The 27,839-nt window shown below is 36.8% G+C and overlaps 1 protein-coding gene across 1 annotated transcript in view; it reads right to left on the reverse strand.

Annotated features, from left to right (window-relative positions):
- Positions 1–27,839, reverse strand: part of C10H12orf42 (chromosome 10 C12orf42 homolog) — a 416,673-nt gene that overhangs the window by 167,614 nt on the left and 221,220 nt on the right. Inside the window, exon 5 of the mRNA XM_055357852.1 lies at positions 25,396–25,456. Within this exon, the coding sequence (XP_055213827.1) occupies positions 25,396–25,456 (61 nt within the window). The remainder of the gene's footprint in view (positions 1–25,395; positions 25,457–27,839) is intronic.

Raw genomic sequence — 27,839 nt, forward strand, 5'->3', positions numbered from 1 at the left:
AAATGCTTTCATATATATCAATTAATCTTCACAACTGCTACAAGTGATTGTTTATTGCTACGCACTGTATTCACTGCACTAGATCAGACACTATATATAAGCATATAAGACCTTCACCATGTAATGAAATAAAAATATAAATTTTCTTAACACTGACCACCAAGGTGTCTTTTAAGACAGAAATTACTTGGGGGCAGGAGGTATATTGATAAACAATTTATTTTATTTTATTTTATTTTACTTTAAGTTCTGGGATACATGTGCTGAATATGCAGGTTTGTTACATAGGTATACATGTGCCATGGTGGTTTGCTGCACCTATCAACTCATCATCTAGGTTTTAAGCCCTGCATGCGTAAGGTATTTGTCCTAATGCTCTCTCTCCCCCAAAAAATTCTTTTTTATGGCTGCATAGTATTCCGTGGTGTATATGTGCCACATTTTCTTTATCCGGTCTATAATTGACGGGTACTTGGGTAGGTTCCAAGTCCTTGATATTGTAAATAGTGCTGCAATAAACATATGTGTGCATAGGTCTTTATAGTAGAATTATTTATAATCCTTTGGGTATGTACCCAGTAATGGGATTGCTGGGTTAAATGGTACTTCTGGTTCTATATCCTTGAGGAATCGCCACACTGTCTTCCACAATGGCTGAACTAATTTACACTCCTACCAACAGTGTAAAAGCATTCCTATTTCTCCACATCCTCCCCATCATCTGTTGTCTCCTGACTTTTTAATGATCGCCATTCTAACTGGTGTGAGATGGTATCCCATTGCGGTTTTGATTTGCATGTTGCTAATGACCAGTGATGATGAGCTGTTTTTCATATGTTTGTTGGCCACATAGATGTCTTCTTTTGAGAAGTGTCTGTTCATGTCCTTTGCCCACTTTTTGATGGGGTTATTTGTTTTTTTCTTGTAAATTTGTTTATGTTCCTTGTAGATTCTGGATATTAGCCCTTTGTCAAATGAATAGATTGCAAAAATTTTCTCCCATTCTACCCAACAGGTAGGTTGCCTGTTCACTCTGATGATCGTTTCTTTTGCTGTGCAGAAGCTCTTTAGTTTATTTAGATCCCATTTGTCAATGTTGGCTTTTGTTGCCATTGCTTTTGGTGTTTTAATCATGAAGTCTTTGCCCATGCCCATGTCCTGAATAGTATTACCTAGGTTTTCTTCCAGGTTTTTTTTAATGTTTTAGGTCTACGTTTAAGTCTTTAATCCATCTTGAGTTAATTCTTGTATAAGGTGTAAGGAAGGGGTCCAGTTTCTGTTTTCTACATATGGCTAACCAGTTTTCCCAGCACCATTTATTAAATAGGGAATCCTTTCTCCATTGCTTGTTTTTGTCAGGTTTGTCAAAGATCAGATGGTTGTAGGTGTGTGGTGTTATTTCTAAGGCCTCTGTTCTGTTCCGTTGGTCTATATATCTGTTTTGGTACCAATATCATGCTGTTTTGGTTACTGTAGCCTTATAGTACAGTTTGAAGTTAGGTAGCATGATGCCTCCAGCTTTGTTCTTTTTGCTTAGGATTGTCCTGGTTATACATGCTCTTTTTTGTTCTATTTGAAATTTAAAGTAGTTTTTTTCTAATTCTGTGAAGAAAGTCAATGGCAGCTTGATAGGAACAGCATTAAATCTAAACATTACTTTGGACAGTATGGGCATTTTAATGATATTGATTCTTCCTATCCATGAGCATGGAATTTTTTTCCAACCGTTTATTTCCTCTCTCATTTCCTTGAGCAGAGGTTTGTTGTTCTTCTTGAAGAGGTCCTTCATGTCCCTTGTAAGTTGTATCCCTAAGTATTTTATTTTACTTGTAGCAATTTTGAATGGGACTTCACTCATGATTTGGCTCTCTGCTTGTCTACTTTTGATGTATAGGAACGCTTGTGATTTTTGCACATTGATTTTGTATTCTGAGACTTTGCTGAAGTTGAAGTTTTTAAAGTAAACTTTCACTCCTGCTTTAAAACTTACCTCATTCTCCCCTACCTTATGCCCCTCAGTCAAATTCTTGCCCCATGGTCTCAGCCCAAAAACTCCTTAAGCTGATAAACAACTTTGTCCACTTTTTAATGGGTTTTTTTTTTCTTGTAAATTTGTTTAAGTTCTTCATACATTCTAGATGTTAGGCCTTTGTCAAATGGATAGATTGAAAAATTTTCTTCCACTCGGTAGGTTGTCTGTTTGCTCTGATGACAGTTTATTTTGTTGTGCAGAAGCTCTTTAGTTTAATTAGATACCATTTGTCAATTTTTGCTTTTGTTGCAGTTGCTTTTGGTGATTTTGTCATGAATTATTTGCCCATGCGTATGTCCTGAATGGTATTCCCTAGATTTTCTTCTAGGGTTTTTATAGTTTTGAGATTTACATTTAAGTCTTTAATCCATCTTGAGTTAATTTTTGTATAAGGTGTAAGAAATGAGTCCAGTTTCAGTTTTCTGCATATGGCTAGCCACTTTTTCCAGCACCATTTATTAAACAGGGGATCCTTTCCCCGTTGCTTGTTTTTGTCAGGTTAGTCAAAGATCAGGTAACAAACCTGCACATTCAGCACATATATCCCAGAACTTAAAGTAAAATATAATTCTTTGAAAATCAATGTTCATCAGGGATATTGGCCTGAAGTTTGCTCTTTTTTTGTTGCATCTTTGCCAGGTTTTGGTATCAGGATGATGCTGGCCTCTGAAGGCATCACATTACCTCACTTCGAACTACACTACGAGGCTACAGTAACCAAAACAGCATGGTGCTGGTACAAAAACAGACACATAGACCAGTGAAACAGAATAGAGAACTCAGGAATAAGATAGCACATCTACAACCATCTCTGTAGCCATAAAAAGGAACAATATCACGTCCTTTACAGGGACATGGATGGAGCTGGAAACCATTATCCTCAAACTAATACAGGAACAGAAAACGAAACACTGCGTGTCCTCACTTATAAGTGGGAGCTGAGCAATGAGAATACATGGACACAGGAAGGGGAACAACACAAACTGGGGCTTGTTGGGGGATTGTGTGGGGAAGGGAGACCATCAGGAAAAATAGCTAACGCATTCTGGGCTGAATACCTAGGTGATGGTTTGATAGGTACAGGAAATCACGATGGCACACGTTTACCTCTGTAACAAACCTGCACATCCTGCACGAGTACCCCATAACTTAAAATAGAAATTAAAAATTTTTTTAAATTATAAATGTTTCATGCATCCTTCAAAAAATATGTATTCTGTAAGTGTTTTATGCAAGATTCTATTTATATATTCATTATATCAACTTTTATTATCGTATTGTCAAGCTTTCTGTTCTCCTACTAATTTTTATCATACAGAATATGTGGGCCGGGCATGATGGCTCACACCTGTAATCCCAGCACTTTGGGAGGCTAAGGAGGGCAAATCACGAGGTCAAGAGATTGAGACCATCCTGGCCAACATGGTGAAATCCCGTCTCTCCTAAAAATACAAAAAATTAGCTGGGTGTGGTGGTGCATGCCTGTAGTCCCAGCTACTCGGGAGGCTGAGGCAGGAGGATCACTTGAACCCAGGAGGCAGAGGTTGTAGTAAGCCAAGATTGCACCACTGTACTCCAGTCTGGCGACAGAGCAACACTCCGTCTCAACAAACAAAAACAAAAACAAAAAAATGTGTGTGTGTATGTATGCATAATTAAATGAATGGCGTGTTAAAATCTCCCATTTAAATTTTAGATTTGTTTATTTCTCCTTGAAATTATCCATTTATTCCTTTATATATTTTTGAGAACTATTTTCCTAGGAGTATACAAGTTCATTATTATATACACTGTTAGTGAATTGTTTTCTATTTAATAATACTATTTCTTTTTCTTTCTTTTTAAAAATTACTTATCGTTTGTTTTAAGGACTATTTAGTCTAAAATTAATATGTTACACCACCCATATTTTGATTTAAACTTGCCTAGTACATTTTTTCTATCCCGTTACTTCAAAAGTTTCTGCTTAAATATGTCATTATTATATCTATTATAAAGAATATATGGCCGGGCGCGATGGCTCACGCCTGTAATCCCAGCACTTTGGGAGGCCGAGGCGGGTGGATCACGAGGTCAGGAGATCGACACCATCCTGGCTAACACGGTGAAACCCCGTCTCTACTAAAAATACAAAAAAAATTAGCCAGGCATGGTGGCGGGTGCCTGTAGTCCCAGCTACTCGGGAAGCTGAGGCAGGAGAATGGCGTGAACCTGGGAGGCGGAGCTTGCAGCGAGCCAAGATCCCGCCACTGCACTCCAGCCTGGGCGAAAGAGTGAGACTCTGTCTCAAAAAAAAAAAAAAAAAAAAAAAATATATATATATATATATATATATATATATACACACACACATATATATATACACATATATACACATATATATACATATATACACATATATACACATATACATATATACACATATATATACATATATATATAGATATATATATAACTAAACTTATTGTAGTAGTTGTAGTTTTTGCTTTTTAAATCCAATCTAGAGATTCTGGGAGGATCGTGATGATAGTGACAGTATACTTTCCAATCTTTTTGAATCCTCACTTTAAAATAGATAGAGCAATTAAATAGCAAAACCAAAAGTCCAGGAGCAATGTTTACAACAAAACTAGGCAACAAGGTATGTGCCCTGATACAAACAAATGGAAACAAACCACCAAGAGCCCCAGGACCCACATGGTATTGGCATCTGTGAAGGAGAAAGTAGAGGAAATCAAATGGTGCCATGTCTAAAGGTGAATGGATCCCCGTAAGAGCCAACAGTTATTTACTGAAAACCACAGTGGGCCAATTTGAGAACACCTATGAAACTGAAAATAGATTTTTCTCTCCTAATACCAAGTGAGTTGAAAGAGCATGAAATAAGGATTAAAGGGGTTGGAGCAGCTTAACTGTTGTGAAATCTCAAAACTGAAATGGGTTCCTTTCTAATACAGGAAACACCTATGGAGAAACCACTAGAAATAGAATAAAAAATGAACAAGTTGGGGAAAACAGAGCCTAAAACAGAAGATTCTTGGTTGGGGAAGATAACCAAGAAATATCAAGAAACAAGCAATTATATATTTTTAACATTACATAAAATTTACACTTCTACAAGCAGTGTATAGACATTCCCTTTTTCTCCACAACCTCACCAGCAACTGTTATTTTTTTACTTTTTAATAATAGCTATTTTGACTGTGTGAGATAGTGCCTCATTGTGGTTTTGACTGGATAAAAAAATGCAGTACATATACACCATGAAATATTATACAGCCATAAAAAAGAATTAGATCATGTCCTTTGCATTTGCTAAGGCCATTATCCTTAGCAAACTAATGCAGGAACAGAAAACCAAATACTGCATATTCTCACTTAAAAGTGGAAACTACATGATGAGAACACATGGACACATAGAGGGAAACAACACACACTGGAGCCTTTCAAAGGGTGGAGGTGGGAGGAGGGAGAAGATAAGAAAAATAACTAATGGGTACTCAACTTAATACCTGGGTAATGAAATAATCTGTATAACAAACCCCTATGATGCAATGACACAAATTTACCTTAACAAACTTGCACATATACCCCTGAATATAAAATAAAGTTAAAAAAAGAAATGAGCCAATAAGGAGCTCAATATTATTTCCAGAGATGATTAAAGCATGCTTAAAAAGTTATACCCACAAAACAAAACAAAATACAACTTCCGTTTCAAAATCAACTCAAAGACATTAAAGTATACAAGACACGAAGAAGCAATAAAAATCAGAATTTTTAAAGCTGAGAACTGAAGTGATAGAAAATAATTAGAAATAAAAGAACATATCATTTTGAAAATGAAGACTAAACTAGGATACAGTGTGGAAAAACACATAGTTAAGGGAAACAGAAGGCAGAAAGGAACATTTCTTAAAGTCAAAGGAGAATAATGAGGTAAAGGGGTTCAAGAGAAACTAGCAAATACAAAAATAGCAAAGAATATCTAATATAGAGATACTAGGAGTCCCTGAAGAAAAAAACAAAGCAAGAAGAGAACAAAATTATAATTAAAGAAAACTTTCCTGATATTTAAAAAAAGATTTAAAGCAACATATTGAAACAACGTACTGACTACCTGAGACTATTGCCCCAGAATGACCAATATCAAAAAAATTCTAATAAAATTAATAAAGATTTTTTAAAAATCCTATGGTCATCTAGAAAAAAAAGTCATGTAACTTATAAAGAAAATAAAATTAGATTTCTACCAGACTTTTAACAGCAACACATTATTTCTGAAGAAAATAGAGTAGCATCAGTAAGCTGTTTAAAACAAGAAAGTATAAACTCAGGGTTTTATATTTATTAAAACAGACTTTACAGAATAAAAGATACACACAAACTTTCATCAACATTCAAGAACACATGGAATATTATCCCAGTGAGCCCTTCCTGAGGACTTTACTAGGTAACTAAGTTTTAAACAATCAAAATAGAGAACTAAGTCTAAATAATAGCTTAAGAAGAGAGTACAGCAGCCAATGGATGAATGCTGTGATCATATAGATATCGTAAACTGCTCTAAAAAATGTGATCAGAATAAAAATAGATATGTTAGCTAACAAAAATCTTCAGCAAATGCATAATTAATAATGAAGCATTCAATTTAAAGGAATAAACAAGTCAAAGACGCCCCATCACCACATCACCATTATACCAGTGGTCCGAGCCAACACAATAGAGCAAAGATATTATATTGAATTATAACATTTCTCTTGTTTTTTGATTTATATATATATGTTTTAAAAATATACAGAGAAATAAAAAAATAAGAATAAAATATTATAATTCAGACATGATAGTCCAAGAGACTACACAGACCATTAGAACTAACGAAGATCCAAAAAAGTCCTGTATATAAGATCAATGACCAAAAACCTTGTCTCTATATATCAATAAAAACAATCAGAATATGTATTCTTTCAGGGTACCTTTGCAAATAGCATCAAAACCTATATGATACCTAGGAACAAATATAACTGAAGTTGTGCAAGATTTTAATGAAGAAAAAATCAAAAGACACAAAAGGGGATTGAAATAAGTGGAGAATTATACTATGTTCATGGATGGGAAGATTCAACACCATAAAGATATCAGTCCTCATCAAATTTATCTGTCAATTTAACATAATTTTAAGTTGAACCCCACTAATATGCTGATCACAAAATTCACATAAGAGAAAAAATGGCCAAGCAATTTTTAAAAACAAGGTGGTGTTCTTGTCCTACAAGACATAGAAAGTTGTGGTAATTAAGTTAAGGTGTTCTTGGTACATGGATAGGCAAACAGACCAATTGAATAGGGCAAAGAACCTAGAAACAGAACCACATAACTGAAAATTTAAAGCCTAAGCCATAATTATATTTTAGTAGATTTTGTTTTAGTGAATTCAATAGTTTGTCAGGGCTCAGATTTCACTACATTAAGACTCTGAACTGAAATTGGATTATAACAAGAACAGTTCTCCTAGAGTCAATTTGTTGTCTTACCTTTGTTTTTTCTTGAGACAGAGTTTCATTCTTGTTGCCCAGGCTGGAATGCAATGATGCAATCTTGGCTCACTACAACTTCTGCCTCCCCGGTTGAAGCAATTCTCCTGCCTCAGCCTCCCGAGTAGCTGGTATTACAGGTGCCCATGACCATGCTTGGCTAATTTTCGTATTTTTAGTAGAGACAGGGTTTCACCAAATTTGCCAGGCTGGTCTTGAACTCCTGGCCTCAGGTGATCCACCTGCCTCGGCCTCCCAAAGTGCTGGGATTACAGGCATGAGCCACCATGCCTGGCCATCTTACCTTAACTTTAAATCTCAGGATGTTCAGTTTTTATATAGGTTTTTGTTTAACTATTCATAAGACAGTGTGAGAAAACCTTGGCATAACAGGTAGGAAATGTCAATGTCGGTGTTGCCTTTTGTCAGTGGTTCACTGTGAAGCACTTTAAAAATTCACACATACCCCTCTACCTCATGGTCATAAGTAATAATAATAACTGTTATTGGAGACTTTCTCATGCTCCGGACACTGTACCAAACACCTTGCAGTACATGGACTGTAGGCATTAATTCTGGAAACAACCATATAGGCAGGTACAATTCGTTTAATGTCTGGCACATTCCAGTTTAGAGCAGTTAAATAACTTTATCCAAGGTTCAGGTCAATCAGATAGTTAAAAAACTGCAGCTATTTGTATCTATTGAATAGCAGCTCCTGAGCTCTTAAAAGCTACTCCACAATGTCTCTCTATAAAATATTGTCATTAACCTGTTTGAAATTGAACTAGTACAATTTTAGCCTTAAAACAGAAGAAAAAAAATTGTACAATCTGAATTAATTAAAACCAACTAATGATATCTCCCAGAAACATCTTTATAAAATAAATTGGCTTCTTTATAATTTCGTCTGCTAAAAAGAAATACACAGGGGACCAGTAGGTATTTCTAAAAAACAACAAATTTGAAATGTGTGAGAAACTTGGAGAGAAAGCTGTTTCCTGAAACAAGAGTAAACTCCTAATGCCCTGTTTTTGGAGAAGGTCTTGCGCTGACACATGAAGACGCTCTTTTTAATTAACTGGATAGGAATTTAATATCTTCACATATGCAAGGCAAGTCGACTTGCCCAGGCAACCAGATACACCAAGCTTTGTATATTAGTTCTGCTCTTTTGGCTTCCAAGTGAACCTTCTAAGTCATGGGCATTAAGGCTGGGTCTTAAGTAATGGTTTTGTACTCAAGTGTTTCTTGGGAAAACTAGGATATGCTAACTAGTGGCAAAGAGTACAAAGTGACCTAGCGAATTAAAAATTATTAACAACAAGAATAAACCACAAGAGCCCAAGTTAAAACATCCAGAAGATTAATTTGCTGAATATCATGTTGTTTTCACTGAATGTGGCCAAAAAGATCTTCAGAGCGATGGCAAAATAGGAAACTGACAATTAGGCATACCATGCAAATGCATATCTGTTTTTGCATAGTTTATCCAGAAACCATTTCCAAGATGCCTGAAATGTGAGTTTTGCCACTTTAATATAGTTGTAAGTGTGAAGGTATATTTTGAGACTCAGGGATAGTTCTAAACTCTGATTTAGGATTTGTGGCTTTCTTAGTTGTCCCCTGAGTAGTCACGTTACCAAAACTGAGAACAGTTTTTCTATTATTTTTTTTCTGATATTTTTATCCTAATATTTTGCACTTAGGATAAACATAACACCTCCTGCGAAATTTCTTAGTTGTATTGTTTACACTAAAAATTGTTCAAAATTTTTCTTGACATTTTATTAGTGTTATTTCATCTGAGTACACAAACTTTGGGTCTCTTTATGAGATTAAACACCCTAAGAGCAATTGGTATAATTCCTATTTATTTATAAATTTCCCCCATCAAAATTAATGTATGGGGCCAGGTGCAGTGGCTCATGCCTGAAATCCCAGCACTTTGAAAAGCCAAGGCAAGTGGATCCCTTGAGCGCAGGAGTTTGAGACCAGCCTGGGCAATACAATGAAGCCCCATCTCTACAAAAAAAAAAAATGTATATATACAAAAATTAGCTGGGCTATGTGGTATATGCCTGTAGTCCCAGCTACTGGGGAGGCTAAGGCAGGAGGATCACCTGACCCAGGGAGGTGAAAGTTGCAGTGAGCTGAGATCGTGCCACTGCACACCAGCTGGGTGACAATGAGACTCTGTTTCAAAAAAAAAAAAAAAAAAAAAGTATGGTTCTTGTTGCAAAAAATACTTCAGGGCAGGAACTATTTTTCTGTTTGTATTTCCATCTTCCATAATACTTAACATAGATTATTTCCCAGAGAAGACACTCTGTAAATTATTCTTTGAGTGGAATTTAATTTAATTACATTTTTAAAAAATATTTAACTTAATTATATATATCTCATTTTATAATTTTCATTTCCCCTTATTCAACAAATATTTATTGAGCCTGTACTTTGTTTCAGAAATATCTTAACATTGTATTTCTTTTGAAACAATTTTTATGACAAAATTACAAAGAATAAAATAATAGAATTTTACCATTAGAAGGAAAGTTGAGGATTACTATTCAACACATTAATTTTAGAGAAGATGAAGAAATTTTGCTAGGGTTTGAAAAAGTAAGTTTGCAAGAGCAAATAGCTGAGCTGAAGGGAAAATAGCTGGTTGGTGCAGAAGGGAATTAACACTAACAGCAAGAACTGTTGATTTTGCTGCCAGGACTTGCTCTGTCATGAGTTATTTTTAAAAATTTTAAGTATGGTTATAGATATGAAGTTCACAAGAATATGTCATGGTTTGTACCTGGAAATGGTTACTAGTCACTACTTATCATAATAGTGCTACTTTAATATAAGAGAAATAAATCTGTATAAAAAATGTTCAAGATCACAGTCAAGAAACTTACAATTATTTGTACCTTTCAATTCAATAATTCTATTTTAGGGAACTTATCCTAAGGGAACAGTCAGAGATATACACATAAAGTTTTGTATTGCTGGCTTTTAATCAAAATGTCCAATCATAAATTATGATACACCTCTATGGTGGAATTATATGCAGTTTCAAAGGATGTGTAATTATGTGTCAAAATATACTTAGTATAATGTTACGTTTTAAAAGGTACATTGCATATGGTTTAATTCCAGTTTTGTAAATTGAAATTGGATGTGTGCACCAGTGCATTCCAACCTGAGGAAAGCAAACACATTTATAACTCTAGTTATTTCTGAGTATTACAATGATCAGTACTTTTATTTTCTTCTTTTTATTTATTAATTTTTTCTATACCCAACTTTATAAAATAAACATATATGCATGTATAATAAGGGAAGAGAAAAGGAACATTATCTTTAAAAGAATACCTTCTATTAAAACAACAGATGCTGGAGAGGATGTGGAGAAATAGGAACGCTTTTACACTGTTGGTGGGAGTGTAAATTAGTTCAACCATTGTGGAAGACAGTGTGGCGATTCATCAAGGATCTAGAACTAGAATTACCATTTGACCCCGCAATCCCATTACTGGGTATATACCCAAAGGATTATAAATCATGCTACTATGAAGACACATGCACACGTATGTTTATTGCAGCACTATTCACAATAGCAAAGACTCGGAACCAACCCAAATGTCCATCAATGATAGACTGGATTAAGAAAATGTGGCACATATACACCATGGAATACTATGCAGCCATAAAAAGGATGAGTTCATGTCCTTTGTAGGGATATGGATGAAGCTGGAAACCATCATTCTTAGCAAGCTATCACAAGGACAGAAAACCAAATAGCGCATGTTCTCACTCACAGGTGGGAACTGAACAATGAGATCACTTGGACACGGTAGGGGAACATCACACACCAGGGTCTATTGGGGTGTGGGGGTCTGGGGGAGGGATAGCATTAGGAGAAATACCTAAGGTAAATGATGAGTTGATGGGTGCAGCAAACCAACATGGCACACGTATACCTATGTATCAAATCTGCATGTTGTGCCCATGTACCCTAGAACTTAGAGTATAATTAAAAAATAAATAAAAAGGAATACCTTCTATTTGAGGTAGGAGCAGCAAATGGCCAAGCTAAACAGTCACCTACAAAAAAAAAGTTTCATTTCAGTGAAGCCATAAACCACTACCCCCAAATCCCTGCATTTTAAACATTTAGTGATCATTTCACTACTGGACTTCCATTGTTATCTTTCCTATCTGAACTGTCCTGTCAGGTGAGGAAGGAGTACCCGCGAGCCCTGAATGCTCCAAGGAGATAGTGGTCCTGGCAGCCTGGTCACCGGTGGGATAGAGCCCTACATGCTCCTGGCAAGGAACTCCTCTGCTCTCCTTCCACACGTGCTCAGCCTTATCACCCTAACCTGCATTTGATACCATAAGGTGAATCCCACCATGCCCCTGCATCCTACCATGCTTCTGATCTCAAGTCATCCCATATAATCTGGACTCTCATATGTAACTGATCCAGTCTGTCACACTCCTTCCAAATCCTTCCACTGCAGCCTAGGAAAGGCTGCTTGGTTAGCAGCAAATATCCTACATCATCAACCATCTTGCTTCATCAATGTATACACCGCCAATCATCAATGATTCCCTTCACTTATGTGCTTTAACTGGAACCTGGCTGACGTCTGGGACCACTCTCAGTAGTTCTTAGTAGAGAATGGCTGTTTTCTCTTCCATCCTCTACCATTGGACCTGAAATGTAAGTTACATTTCCTCTCTGTTTTTTACCATGACTTACAAAATATTGTCCTCCTCCTCTTCTTTTTTTTCCTGTGAAGTTCATGCCATCAGAACACATCCTATCTTGGACATATATTTACTTACTGCCTTGCATTGTCAGCATCCAACCTGAGAAAGTAACAATGCTTCTAAAATGTGTATCAAGAGTAAGCCTCCTCCACTTAGAAGATTAGCCTGGTTTCAGGTCATAGAGCAGTACTGTGGCTGTAAAACAAATTCTGTCATTGGTATGCACTGTAAAATGAAATAAATGTTCTCCCCAAGCACTGTTGAGATGGTTAGGAGAGAAAGAGGTTTAATTCAGAGTGGGCTGCTCATTTGGCTGCTCTGTCCCAGGGGATTAAGAAAAGAAACAAGCTGTCAACCAAGTAGGACAACTTCTGATGAGCCAAAGACCCCTATGGACCTTGGCATCTGCAGTGCCCTCCACAGTCCAGGCACATGATAGGTCCCCTATAAATATTTATTTGCTAGCTTATTAATGGACTTTAATGCCATGCCACACATTCCAAACTAGTTTAGCCTATAAATTCCTCCAACCTGACATTGCCCATTCAACAAATAATAAGTTAGCAAGTTATTTTATCTTTCGGCTTGAGTGGTTTACTGAAAGACTGGAATTTGTAAGGCCTGTACCATAGAAGAATACAAAACAGGTGTAACAAGTGCTAAAAAATAATTATGTTTATTTATAACTCCAAAAGAGTAAATTAGAGAGCTGGAACACACTCCAGTCATATATGGCACTTTTATTTGAGTGGACGATCATTTTTACATCTTCTGGTTTCTCCTCTTTTCCTTTATTTATCTGGCTGCCTATGAGAATGGCCCCAAGCAACATTATCACTCATTCTGTCTTAGTCAGTTTAGACTCCTATAGCAAAGTGCTATAGAGTGGGTGGCTTCTTAACAATAGAAATTCATTTCTCACAGTTCTGGAGGATGAAAGTGTCTGATATCAGAATGCCAGCATGGTCGGGTTCTAATAAAGACTCTCTTCTACGTTGCAGACTGCCAACTCCACATTGTATCCTCACATGGCAGAGAGAGGGCTAGAGGCTCTCTTTTATAAGGGCACAATCTCTTTCATAAGGGCTCCACCCTCATGACCTAATCACACCCCCAAGGTCCCACCCCCTAATACCATCATATTAGGGATTAGAATTTCAACATAAGAATGTTGGAGGGGCACAGACATTCAGTCCATAACACATTACATGCAGTTCTTGGTTTCTTTCAGCAAGTATTTATCAAATGTCTTCTATATGCTGCGTACTGTGGTAGGTGCTGGAGATGCAACAATAACCAAGATTGATCATGTCCCTGACCTGCTTTCCTTCTACGGAAATTATAAAAAACTGTTTTACCTATTTTAAATCTATTTCATTCTGTTTTATTCTAATAGAATTAGAATTGTGTAATAAAATAATAAAAATAATATTTTAATAGCAATTTAAAATTATTAAATCAGTTTCACATTCAGCTTTTCATTCGATGCTCAAAGAAGCTCCATAGGATAGAAAGAAGGACTAGTTCTAATGCTATTTTACAGGTGACAAAGACAAGATGCTGAAAATGTTCATGGCATTAGCAGGAGCCATTCCAAGGACTTGTAGAAACAGACTCACATGGGTTGGGGGACCTGGAAACTGTCAGGGAGAGAAGGCAGGAGTCAGCATCACGTGGTAAAATAGAGTTCAGACACACTGCTCATGATTGCTTTGGAAATTTCTTAGGCTGTTTTGTCTTGTTTGCAATGAGCACATACTGTTGCAATAACTATTAACTGCCATCTTGAATCTTTTGTCTAGGGGTGTGTTGATCAAGTTCACCTTTGATGTTCTTCTTAAATGGATAACCTTCTCACAGGCATTTAGTGGGAAGGCCTCTTTCACAGCATAATCTACCCCTGGATTAGACACCCTTGCAAGGAGAGAACATGATCATTGCCTGTAAAAGTTTACCAGTGTCACCTGAGGTACTGTTTATGCTCTCTGAGGACAAGCAATGTGTCTTCTTTCTATTAGCCTCCTCAAATGCTTCTAAAAGCATTTTCTTAAAGCGTATTATTGAAGAGGTCTCTTTAATATCAAATTCTGATAGTCAAACTATAAGAAAAATTGCATTTGGAAATGATACCAGCACTCCAAGAACTAGATATCCAAAATAGAAGGAAAAGAGAAAGATACATAAAACAAAAGCCCAAGACTGGTTGTATTTATATCTCTATCTTTATTTTAGAAAGTGGATGGCCCAGCCCTGGACTTTCCAGCTGATGATATCATTTAGGAAAATGTGTATAAACTCTGTTATCAGAGGAGTCAGAAATGGAAAACTGGAGAATACCTTTTATATTATTTGATCTGATCAGTCCCCTTTTTCTCTACAGTTAAAGTAGCTATGTTTGTACCCCTTGTGGTTTCTAAATTCTGAAGAATTAAAAGAAATAGAAAAAAGCAAAGAAAAGGAGTGTCAACTTGGTCGAGGTAGGCATGTGTAAAAGTGAGAGCTATCTCTTCCATTTTTTTTTTAACTGTATCTAAGGTTGTACAAAAACTCAAACTAGGCAGATGGAGCCCAGGCTAACCTTGAATATTTCTTGCTTAATTTGACTATTTAAACTTTTTAATTTGTTCCTTTCTGTTCTACATCTTTTTTAAAAAGTAGAGTATTTTTAGATTAAAGAAATAACATATTTTGTGAGCAGGTGGGGAGCTAGAAAATTCCAGTCACCAGGTGTCACACTATCAAACAGCACACCAGGTGTAAAAAGTGGAAAAATAACCTTCTAGGGTATCTGGGGAAAATTCCAAGAAAGGTCAGACAGTGATTATTTTAACCTATGGCAGACATTTTGCTTTAAAACTTGACAACAAAAAAACTTTGAGTGTTAGGAAGATATGTGCTAATTAGGCACAGCTTCCAAATCCGGAAACAAGCACACAGGGAGCAAAGCAGAAGCAGTGGGCACCTATTTTCACCGTCTCTTGCTTTGGCTCACATTATTCCTCAGCATGCCGGGCTGGTCCATTCTTCACCCACCTGTGTAAATCCTGCATGCCCTTCAGGTGTCAGATAAAAGGCCATCAATTCCAGGAAGCTTTCTCTGGTTCGAGTCAATTCAATAAATATTTATTGTTCACCAACACTGTGCCCGGAATTGAGGGATCAGCAGCAATGAAAAGAGACATTGGCCTCAAGTTGCTGAGGGTCTAATGGAAAGAGAGACCCTACACATCCGACAAATATTGATTGAGTGCTCAGTGTAGGCCAGGCACTATTCTAGTAATACCCACTAATCTAGGTAAGTATCAAAGCTCAATTCTGAGAAAAACAGACAATTGTAGCATATATGTATACACACATATACACATGTAATATGTATAAATGTGAAATTACACAAATTATATATGTATGTCAATTTGTGTAAATTATAAGCAGACAAATAGTATCACAATTGATTATAAATACAATTAGAATAAAATAATAATAAACCTTTCAAAGTAATTAATTTGTAACTTACAAAACACTTCATATCAGTATCTTACTTGATACCCAGAACAGCCCCATGGGATGAGAAGGACACTTAGTTTCTCAGTGAAGGTGTTTTACAGATGACAAAGCTGAGAAGGGAGCAAGTGGGGTAAACTTATAAACACATAAACTGGAAGGATAAATTTAAAAATCCAAGAAAGGAGTAACATCTAACAGGAAGAGAGGAAGTAGAATGGGATGGGAAATGGGAACAAATGTGACTTCAAATTTACCTGTGGTTTTCCAGTTCTTATATTTAAACAAAATCTGAAGCAGAGAAGGAAAAACATAAACTTTAGTTGTTATTGTGATGAATAAATAGTCCTTCCTATATTAGACTCTACTTTTCAAAATCATATCAAAATAACAAAGAAGAAAAATATATAACAAAAAAGAAATTAATAGTATTTTGAAAATACACCTTCCTCTTTGTTTTCACAACATATTGTAAAAATCAAGAGTGATTATAGAATTGGAAGTTCTAGCCTGGCTGGTAGCAATAAGCATCTAATACACTGTCCTTTTTTTTTCTTTTCTTTCCTTATTTCTTTCCTTTTCTCTGTCTCCTCTTCTTTATCCCCCTACACGCAATTAAATTATTGTTTTGTATAACAATTGGAGTAAGCTGTTTATACATCTTCTTCCATTAATAGATCATGAGCATCCTGAAGGCAGGGGTCCTGTCTCAGCCACATCTGTATATTCAGAGACTGGCACCATGCCTGGTTAATAGGTATGCGATTTGTGTTTGTTGCAAAACACACCTATGCAGAACACAAACAGGGGACTTAATCCTAAGCAGTATTAGCAGAGTCTGTTTTATTTTTCCCCGACAGTAACCTGTTTTTTCATTAGCATCCAGAAATGAATTAATAATTTTTCATTAAAAAAAAAAACCGCCACCACTCAGGATCAAGCTCATGACGTCTTTAAAGTGTGACTGTTGAATCACAAATCCTCCTGAACTTGTAAGCAAGATTTGGTTGCATTATATACTTGGAGAAAATGAGGACTTGGTATTGATTTTTCCCCCTGATTCAAAGAGAGTGCAGGTGTTTAAGCACTTATGAAATTGATTGACTCCCCTCTAGAAGCCAATTGATAATAAGTTTAAGCTTTGGAGTGAGGCTGTAAAAGGTTTGATTATATTAACAATACTAATAGTCATGGGTTCATAAATCTTAAGAGAAAGCATGCATGTGTCACATATAATGCATGAAAAAGTTGTTCTTTTATCATGGATAACTCTCTTTTGTGTGGAGACCCAGTTGATCAGCTATTCCATTATTTGAATAAGTATCTGATGTCTTGTTTTCTTTCAAGAAGGCAGGTGCAGGATGAAGCAGGAAACCTGCCAAGAAAGATGATAAATTACCATTTGGTGCTAGCGACCAGAGCTCTACAAGTACAGGGCTGCCAGGAACTGTGAGGGAGAGTAACCAGAAACAAGGAGGGAAATGACTTCTGATGACAACTTCAGAGATGTTTACTTTTTGTCTTCATTATCTTTGTAGTGTTTTAAGGATCTCTGTTCATTTTGTAACCTACAAAATGAAGTGCTATTTTAAAACAATCATATACTGGCTCAAAATATTCTATTACATCTGCTGAGGTCAAATTTAAAAATTAGAGTTTAGAGGGAGCTGTTCAGAGGAAGGAAGCGGATGACGTAAGTAGACAAATGACATAAAGCAGAGGTGAAATGTGGCTGCAGCTTCATTTGAGGGAGCACCTGGGCTCGACTCGGAGGAAGCACTCTGCCCCAGATCAATCGCATTGACAGGGCCATACTCATATTGTGTTTCATCCCCCAAAACTCAGAAGAATAAAAAGAATAACAACAGTCATGATCATAATAATGGTTTTTGGAATCAGTCTATTTCATTAATATCCCCTGCCTTCAGGTTGACTGTTCTGTTATCAATCACAAATTTATCAATCAGTGTTTAATATTCATCAGTGACTCTATTGGAATCACCACTGGCAATGGACTATTCTAAATTTATCAAATTCAACAAGAATTTCTTGAGCCCCTAAAATGTACCTGGCGCCCAGCGGGGTGCTTGGGATATAAAGATAGAAGACCCAGTCCCTCCCCTCAAACTCATGCTGTAGTGGAGAGGGACAAATCCAGTGCTGTGTGCTCAGTACTATGGTAAGGATGCAACGGGTGTCACAGGAGAGACTCACCTGAGGAGCCAGGAAGTGCAGGAAAGGGCTTCTAGGAGTGGTGACATCTGAAATGGCAAAGGATGGAGGAGAGGGATATTCAAGGCACTGGGGAAAGAATGAGCTAGAGATGTAGACTTGAATAACACAGCCGTTTACAACCTTCCAGCTTTGTGTCTAGAACTCAGGATGAACATGTGGATGGTAATATATGAATAGAATGAGTCTCAGAGTTTATACTACAAAGGATTCTGGGTTTCAGACTAATGAGTTTGGAATTTATTTTGACACCAATGGGAAGTCCCTAAAGAATTTTGAGGAGGAGAGCCATACGATCAAATAGCACTGGCAGCAAATACTTACAGTACAACATAGTGGACACTGTGCTGAAAACATGACCTAAGTACTACAGAAACGCAGAAAAGGAGGGGGGTAAGGCTGTGCTTCCAGAGGAAGCCACATGTGAGATGAGTTTGAGAGGATCAGGAGGAGTTTACAGGCACAAAGGGAATGGAGAGCATTTCTACTAGATGGAAGTAAGTGGGGGAAGGGAAGGAAGGAAGGAGGGAAGGAAGGAAGAAAGGAAGGAAGGAAGGGAGGGAGGGAGGGTGGAAAATTGTAAACACACTTCAATAAAACTGTGAAAATCTAAAGAAAACCTTGATTTGATTTAGATGATGTAGACTTGATTTACATTTTTATTATTGATTTTTTCCCAAAGATATTTATTTTATTTTTGTTTTTATTTTTTAAGATTTGATCAATATTTTATTTTATTTATTTATTTATTTTATTATTATTATACTTTAAGTTTTAGGGTACATGTGCACAATGTGCAGGTTAGTTACATATGTATACATGTGCAATGCTGGTGTGCTGCACCCATTAACTCATCATTTAGCATTAGGTATATCTCCTAATGTTATCCCTCCCCCCTCCCCCTACCCCACAACAGTTCCCAGAGTGTGATGTTCCCCTTCCTGTGTGACTTTTTTGTTTTTAATGATCTAAAACATCTAGGTCTTAAAAAATGAAAAACATCCAAAATATGTCAGATTGATAAAGGAGTTGTAATCTGTTCTCTCTTTATCAAAATATAACATAATACCTTTCTTCAGTTATGATAATATCAGAATGGGATAATTTTGACAGTTTCCCAAAACAAGGTAGGAAAGAATTATGAAATAGAGGACAAAACCAATAATCCAGAAATGAGAATTATAAGATTTGCTTTGCCAGGGGCAAAGCAGTAATTCTGGGAATTTTTTTCACAGCTCCAAAATAGCAGGACAGCACCTTGTTATGTATCAGGCAACAGCTGTGTGACTATTTGCAAGCCACAGTGACCCCTGTAAAGTGGGGCACGGGAGGCCTCCTCTGGATTTCAGGTTTAGCACCTACCTACCCAAGGTGTGTTGTGTGCACCCTAAGTTAAGAATCAGTTACTGTATACTTCATGTACAACAGCAGCTTAACCACAACAGCCACACAAACATACCACTATGAAATAATTGTCTTTGGGAAGATACAATGTTTAGATGCAATTTTCACTAGTGGAAGAGACAATCCTTTGAATTTCCATATGTAGCTATGTCAAACAGGAAGCCCTGGACAGTGGCTTTCATACAGGGTGAGAGGCAAGAAAGTGCAATGGGAAGGAGTGAGACCTATCAGCTGTGATGCTGGTTCTGCCAATCACTACTTGTGTGACTCCAGCAAGATATTCCCTTTTAGCCTTAGTTTGCCCCCTCTGTAAAATGGGGACAGTAATGCCAATTTTACTAGGTTTTTATTAGGAGTAAATGAGACAGAGTAGGTAAAGCACTTAGCACGGTGGAAGCTGAGAAAAATATTAAGTAAATGGAAGCTCTAGAAGAATGACAGCAAGCTATGACCATGAAGAGTAAGGCCAAGGACACAGGACACTAGGGGATATAGTACTCTGGGTCCTGTGTTCCCTACTCAAATGCTGCAACCATTATTCATTTTCAACATATGCATTGAATGGTTTCATTTGATTGGCTTTTACCTTGCTGATAGATTTTAATAATTATTTAAAAAACAAACACAGCACTGGATATTAGCTGCACTCTACTATGAAGGAAAATGTATCGCTCCAACTGCTAGAGAGCATGTGCTAACAATGTAACTTTAGCTCTATTACCAACTCTGTAATTGTGGACCCATCATTTAAATCTTTGGCATGTTTTCTCATCTATGAAATGAAAGATCTAGACTGCTCATTTACATGATTGGCCAACTCTCAAGTTTATTAATATACAGGATGCTGTGCCTAAAGATCTAAGAGGTGAGAACAAGGAGGTGATATGGAAATAGAGTGACTAAATTACTTGAAGCATTACCTTAGACAGTGTGGTGAAATAAACACAGGTAGGAAGAGGAACACACTCTCCTGGGGCAAAACATTGACCATGGCTGTCTTATTTCTAGGTCTCTAGCATCATAATTATGTTGGCATTAAAGGAGCCACTCAGGCAATCTGCTCAGTTGAACATGTTAAGACCAAGAAAGGGAATGATAGGAGCTCTTAGTGTTTAGCATATGCCAAGCACTGTGCAAAATTATTTACTCCCTACCCGGCACCACTGAGCAAACTGAGGCCCACAAAACAATTTCATCCTTTGATGAAGATCATTCGATTTCTTACTGATTGGTATCTGCCTCCATGGCTTGAGTACATAACCATTATGTTGAGCTGCCCCTCATGAGAAACTGTTTTGAAAACTAGATTTCATTTAATACATTTTCAAGAAAGAACACCCTTATTTTCTAATGCACTCTCTCTGACACCTGATACAGAGATGATAGTGGGTTTCTTTTTCAATGAAAATGGGCTCAAAGAAAATAGTGCAAGACCAAGACTAGACAGAATTTTAGACTTTGAATCACTGAGAGTCTATTTTTCTAAAGAGAATTTAGAAACAAGCAAATCTGAAGCTTTCCAAACACACAGGAGAAAACTGGGGTCCAGGGAGGCAGGTTAACTTAAGTCTGCAGGACATGCAGCTAGTCAGAGGCCACAGCAAGAAGGAATGATCAGGCCTCCTGACTAGCACATGATCTGCTTTTCTGTCTCTTGAATGTCACCCAAGTGTGTTTTCTGTTCAGTATTTTCCAGACTCTCCACTTCTAGTAAATCACAAGTTCATTATAGTCACACCAAACACTACTTTGCTCATTTGTTCCAGTTATTATTTTTATGCTACCTGTGTGTTCCCTAATAGACATGAAGTAGAAGAACATTTTTAACACAGGTTGTTTTCCTCCCACATCTTCAACACCTGATGACATTTAGCTGTTAGGATATTAGTCATTCTTCCTATGTCGATATGACTCAGTCTAGGACCATCTGGGAGCTAGAATCCATATTTTCAGCCTAGATTCACCAATGACCTGTTAGGTGACCACTGGGAGGCCTTTGCCCAGGTTCAGTTCCGTAAAAGAAGAAGGAATGTGGCCTTCTTTTTTCACATAGAGTCACTAGGATTTTTTTAAAGGTAATAACAAAATCATAGAATGCCTTGAGCATACATATATACTATATAATTAAAACTGTAAATAAAATTTTAATGAACATAATGATTGCTTTAAGTAGTTATTTTAAGAATAAACACAGCATTGTATATTGGCCATTTTAGACTGTAATGGAGGCTGTTATCACTCCAACTACTAGAGGACACATTCCATTTATGTAGTTTTACCTCGACCACCAACTCTGTAATCTTGAGCCACCATCTCACTTTCCTGGCATTATCCCATCTGTGAAATGAAAAGCCAGGACTCTTAAATTTCTAATACCATGTCAAGTTTACTAATATACAGGATGTTTTGTCTAAAGACCCAAGAGGTAAGAATAAGAAGGTGGTATGGATATAGTACAATTAAATTACTTTAGGAAGCCAGAAATTAGGGAAAAGAAGAAGGAAAAGGAGGAGGAGAAAGAGAAGAGAAAGAGAAAGAGAAGCCCTTGTCTTTTACCTGATGACTTCATGGGTCTGAGTCAGCGTTAATATGTGAGCAGTTTCAGACTGATGCACTCACAGCAGGTCTCCTCATAGTGGCTATTTTACCTAGAAAGCCAAAGTCCAAGGAGGACAAGCAGAAAAGTGCTTTTCACATACTCACAGTAAGTACTCAGTGTGCTGTCCAGGGTCAAGAAAAATCCCCCCAAGAGCACTCCTATTGCCCTGTCCTGCTTTTTTAGTTCCTCTCTGCCTTTCAGACACTCAGTAAGTTATTACTAAGGGCTTATTCAGGGGCAGAAACCCCTCTAAGTGCTTTATTATGTACTCATTTATTTAATCCTCACAACATCCTAGGAAATAGGTACTGATAGTAATTCTGTTTTACAGACAAGGAGTTTGAGGCAGAGAGATGCTAAGTAATACAGCCAAGGCAACATAGCTGTCAAGTGGCAGAGCAGGATTCAAACTCAAGACAGTTTATCTGTGATGCCTGTGCTCCTAAACATGGACTTGGAAGTCTGGCATCAGATGCTCCTGTGTCCTTCCCAGATGAGATAGTTAACTGTGGGTACATCTTTAAACTGAGAACAGTAAACCCTACCCCCCCTGGGTTGTAGCAAGTATTAAATATGTATAATACTTAGTATAGATGGAGCTCTTAATAATTTTTTTCTTTCCCTTAGAAGTCTCCATTTAAATCTCTCCATTTCTCAGTCTATAGAGCTAGAATTCTTCTTATAGATCATTCCTCACTTGTTACCCTTTCTCACTGTGGCTGATTTTGGGAACCTAGTTTATTATACATTGATTCATCTGGGCATAGAAAAAGGTATTTTGTTTTTCTACTGTTTGTGTCTGTCTGTCTGTGTGTGTCTGTGTGTGTATGCATGCACATGAACATGCTCTTGTTTTAAACCTTATTTTCATATTTACTGAATAAATGAATCCTTCTCAAGGTTCAGCACTTGTTGCCAAAAAGAAAACAAAAACAAAAAAACAGAACACAACTTGTTTAAATTTGATAAACAGAGGTTTCCAGCTGCTATGCTTTCAATCTGGCCAAACACCTTATGCTCTCTTTAAAATTTGTTTCCTTTAGTTTTCAAGCTCCCAACTGATATGCCAGAATTGAATTATCTTTCCTCCTGATATCTTCACTGCTTGGTTCTATCCACATTTGGCAATTTTAAAGTTTCATTCATGAGAAAAGAGATGACCTTTGGAGAAAAAAAAAATCACGACTCTTTTTTTTTCCACCAATATTTTGTTTACAAGCTTTATAGTAAATGCATTGCCTAAATTCAGTTGAATTTCAATCCTTAAATACTAAATATGTATTTTTATAGATATCTCCTACAACAACCTGAGGTTGATAACCCAAAAAGCAGAACCTTATTTCTATGAGTAAATAATCTTCAAAAGCTTCAGGGATACTCATTTTGCTGAAAAAATCTTACAAAAAGGAAAAATAAAACAGGTTGATAGAATTAGTAAAAAATTGTATACAGATGTTTTTAAAACTATAAAAGAGTATCATGAACAGCCATATACCAATAATTTTGAAACCTATATTAAACACATTAATTTTGGAAAAAATGTAAAAAGCCAATATTAACACAAGAAACAAAAAACTTAAATGCACAAACCTATGAAATACGTTGAAATTAAATATATAACAACCTCTCTCTCCCCTCCAAAAACTAGACTAAGATAGTTTTATGCCGAACTTCAAAGGAACAAGTAATCCTGACCTTAGATAAATTGCTCTGTAACACAGAGAAATAAGAAAAGCAGCCCAATTCCTTTTATGAGGCTATAATTTTATAACAAAAATTAAGGAAGGGCATATAAATAGAGAAAACTTATAGGCCAATTTCATTTAATAAAATAGGTGTAAAATCCCAAATACAATACTAGCTCGCAGAATTCAGTGGAATATTGATCAAGTATTGTGATCAAGTAGGATTTTTTTTTTTTTTTTTTTTACTCAGGAAAACAAGACAGACAAACTTTTTTTTTTAAATCGATTTCATTGGCTGGGCACAGTGGGTCACACCTGTAATCCCAGCGACTTGGGAGGTTGAGACCAGAGTTTGAGACCAGCCTGGGCAAAATAGGAAGACATTGTCTCTACTAACAATAAAAATAAATTAGCTGGACATGGTGGCATGCTCCTGTAATCCCTACTACTCAGGAGGCTGAGGTGAAAGGATCTCTTGAGCCCAGGAGTTCAAGGTTACAGTGAGCTATGATCATGCCTCCGCACTCCAGCCTGGGTGACAGGGCAAGATTCTGTCTCCAGAAAACAAAATTCCATTTAATTCATGTTAATGTACTAAAAAAGAAAAATTGCATAGTCACCTTAGTAGACATATAGGGGGAAAAACTTTTAATAAATTTTAATGTCAAGGTAATGTGTGTTTTAAAAAGTTAAAACTGCAAATAATAGTTCTGTAACATGATAATAAGCTATCTACCAAAAACCTACAGCAAGCATTATACTTAATGAAAAAACTTTTCACTCATTTTCTTTAAGGATGGAAACAAAGTTGATGACTCCCATAATTATTATTCTTCCTAGTGTTTGTGGAAGATTCTAATGTTAATCCTTGATAATTACTTACCACCCTCTGCACTAGGCCCAGCTCTAGAGACCTCTTCCCTGGTACTCTCCCCATTGCAAGAGTGAACTTCCCATCCCATTGTTCGCAAGTGTGACCATCCCATGTCCAAGGAGGAGCATTAACAATTACCCTGTGTTTCCGCCATTGTGCTTTTTCCTCTGCCATAAGAAGGTGATGTATCAGCTAGGGGTTGCTTCTTCCATCTGGATCCCAAAGAAAGGAGACAGAGCTGCTGTCAACCACAACCAATGGAGTAGGTAAAGGTGACCAAAAAATAGATCAATCTTTGATCTTGTAAACCTCTGAGATTTGGGAGTGATGTGATTTATTATCATAACGTAATGAAAGCTGACCAATATAGTACACTGTAGGTTAGGATGGCTGTTATTCCGTCTATTTGTGCAATTGATGAACAGGATAGGAGTTTTCATAGTTGTTTTTGATTTAGCCCTCCTCATCATCCTCCTTCTAGAATTGATAATATGTGATAATTAATGTTACTTTTAGGTCAATTGGTGATGATACTTGAAGTAGAGTTGAGATTAGTGCTAGTTTTTGAAATATTTTTAAAAATTAGAGAAGGGATTGAAAGAGAAATAAAATTTTTACAATTAGATAGTATAATTATTTACAATAAAAACACAGGAAATTTTTTTAAAGTGCTATTACTAATCAAGTTTGGGAAGATTGCTGGATACAAAATCAAACAAAATTTAACAACTTACGCTAGCAAAATCATACCAAGCGATACTCACTCTTCAAGGTGAAGAACCATAGCTCCCTGTAATTTCTGTGTGGCCTGTCCATGGTGACTTCCTTCCAAAAAGCACCATATGGAAAGGGGGATAGAAAGAATAACTGTACATTAATTCAAAAATTATAATAAACTTATTAATTTATAACACAAATAACACTATTTAATGAAAAGTAACTATATTTTCCAAAGAAATTAAACAGAAGAATGGCATTATGTTACATTTCTGCAAATCTCTAATGTTTGGTTAAACTATCGTATCTGCTTCTGCATTATGGTTCATTTAGCTTCTGGAAAATGAGAATGAAAAGGTAAATAATTTCTTAATGTAAATATGAAAAGTATTTTGATCTTACAGACTCCTCAAAAGGGTATCAGAGATCTCTGGTAGTTTCTGGATTACACCTGAGAACCACTGATATATAATAAAAATTCATCTGACCTTGATGGGCACAATTTTTTTTTTTTTGAGACGGAGTCTCGCTCTGTCACCCAGGCTGGAGTGCAGTGGTGTGATCCTGGCTCACCCAAGCTCCACCTTCCGGGTTCATGCCATTCTCCTGCCTCAACCTCCTCAGCAGTTGGGACAACAGGCACCCGCCAAAACGCCCGGCTAATTTTTTGTATTTCTAGTACAGATGGGCTTTCACTGTGCTAGCCAGGACGATCTCAATCTCCTGGCCTCGTGATCCGCCTGCCTTGGCCTCCCAAAGTGCTGGGATTACAGGCGTGAGCCACTGCACCCGATGAGCACAATTTTTTGATTCTATTAACAGATACAGAAAATATCTAAATACGTTGAAGAATAAATCACATTCATGGATAGAATATTGAAAGATTTTTAAAAGTAAATTTCTTTCTGAAAATTGCTCAATATATTAAAAAAAGGAATTGCACCCAGAATTTCATCAAGATATTTATTGAGAACAAAAAGTGGATGGTAGGGAAGGAACTTAACAAACTGATTCAAAAATGAAAACCTTAGAAAAAGGGTACTCAAGTAACAAATATGGTGTGGGAGCAACAATGGGGGGGCTATGTCTACCAGATGTTAAGGGTTTTTTTAAAACCACCTTAGCCATGTGGATTTTCTGTGAAAATGAAACTAGCTCATTTCAAAAGATGCTTTTAGAAATCATTTTTTCCTCCACTGAACCAAAATACACTTTAAAAATCATCTCTGTTTTTTCTCCACTAAGACAGAAAAAAGAGCAAAAACAAAAAAAGCCCAAGAGTGTAATATTGCAAACTGAGCATTCAGTGATTTGTAGAGCTGGGGTCTGCCCAGTCATATGGAAAGGAGATGCTGGGAGCATTAGAAGGGGCTGTGTTGAGGAGAGTTGTTGGGATAAAATGGGGACAGCTCATCTCCACTCCCGCACTGGGCTGTGGCTGGGCATGTGGCACCAGCCAGTCAGCACAGGTGAGCTGGGTGAGTGGTCTCATCACCCCTTGGTATGTGCTGACGTGAAACAGCAGGCAGGAGAGATGAACAAGACAGGCTCTTCTTCCATTGCTCATGTATTAATAGCAACGTGGACATTTCACTGGGGCTCTAAGTGGGGAAACTCACTCAGTATTTTTGGCCTGTTCCTTCCAAAGAATCTAATAGCGGTTCCTCCAAAATAAATCCAATGGCTTCTCTCAGTACTACCACTGTAAGTGCACCTGACAGCCAGGTTTTGATAAATGGGCATGTAGAAACTCCACATTTTCCCCTCCTGAATGTTCATGTCAGCCATTATTCTCCTCCCTGCATCTGAGTTTGACTGCTTTAGACACCTTATGTAAGTGGGAGGCAGTATTTGTCCTTCTGTGCCTGGCTTATTTCACTTAACATAATCTCCTCTGGGCTCATCTGTATTGTTGCCTAAGGCAGGATTTCCTTCTCTTTTAAGGCTGAATAATATTCCATCATCAGTAGGTATAAAGTTTTGATGCTGCAAGATAAAATAAGATCCAGAGATCTGCTGTACCACATCATGCCTATAGTTCACAATACTTTATTATATGCTTAAAATGCTCTTAAGAAGGTAGATCTCAAGTTAAGTGTTCTTACTGCCCCCCACCACCGCACACCAAATGGGCAGGAGGAAACTTGGAGGTGATGGATGTTTATTACACTGATTGTGGTAATGATTCCTCAGATGTATGCATGTATTCAAACCCATCAAAATGCATACATTAAATATATGCAGGGTTTTTATTATAATTATATCTCAATAAAGCTGTTAAATATACATGTATATGTATTTATATACTTATTGATGTATATATTTTGTTGTTTTATATAAAATAGATATAGAAATAAAAGCAAAAATACAGGCAATGTTTGGAAGCTACAGCTGGCAGAAAGAGAAATTGCTAACAAAATTGGTTTCCCCAGGAACTCACCTTCCACACATACTAGTTCACTGTTCCTGTCAGAAATCACTGATAGAGAAA

Source organism: Gorilla gorilla, chromosome 10 (genome assembly GCF_029281585.2).
Source record: "Gorilla gorilla gorilla isolate KB3781 chromosome 10, NHGRI_mGorGor1-v2.1_pri, whole genome shotgun sequence".
NCBI classification, from domain to species: Eukaryota; Metazoa; Chordata; class Mammalia; order Primates; family Hominidae; genus Gorilla; species Gorilla gorilla.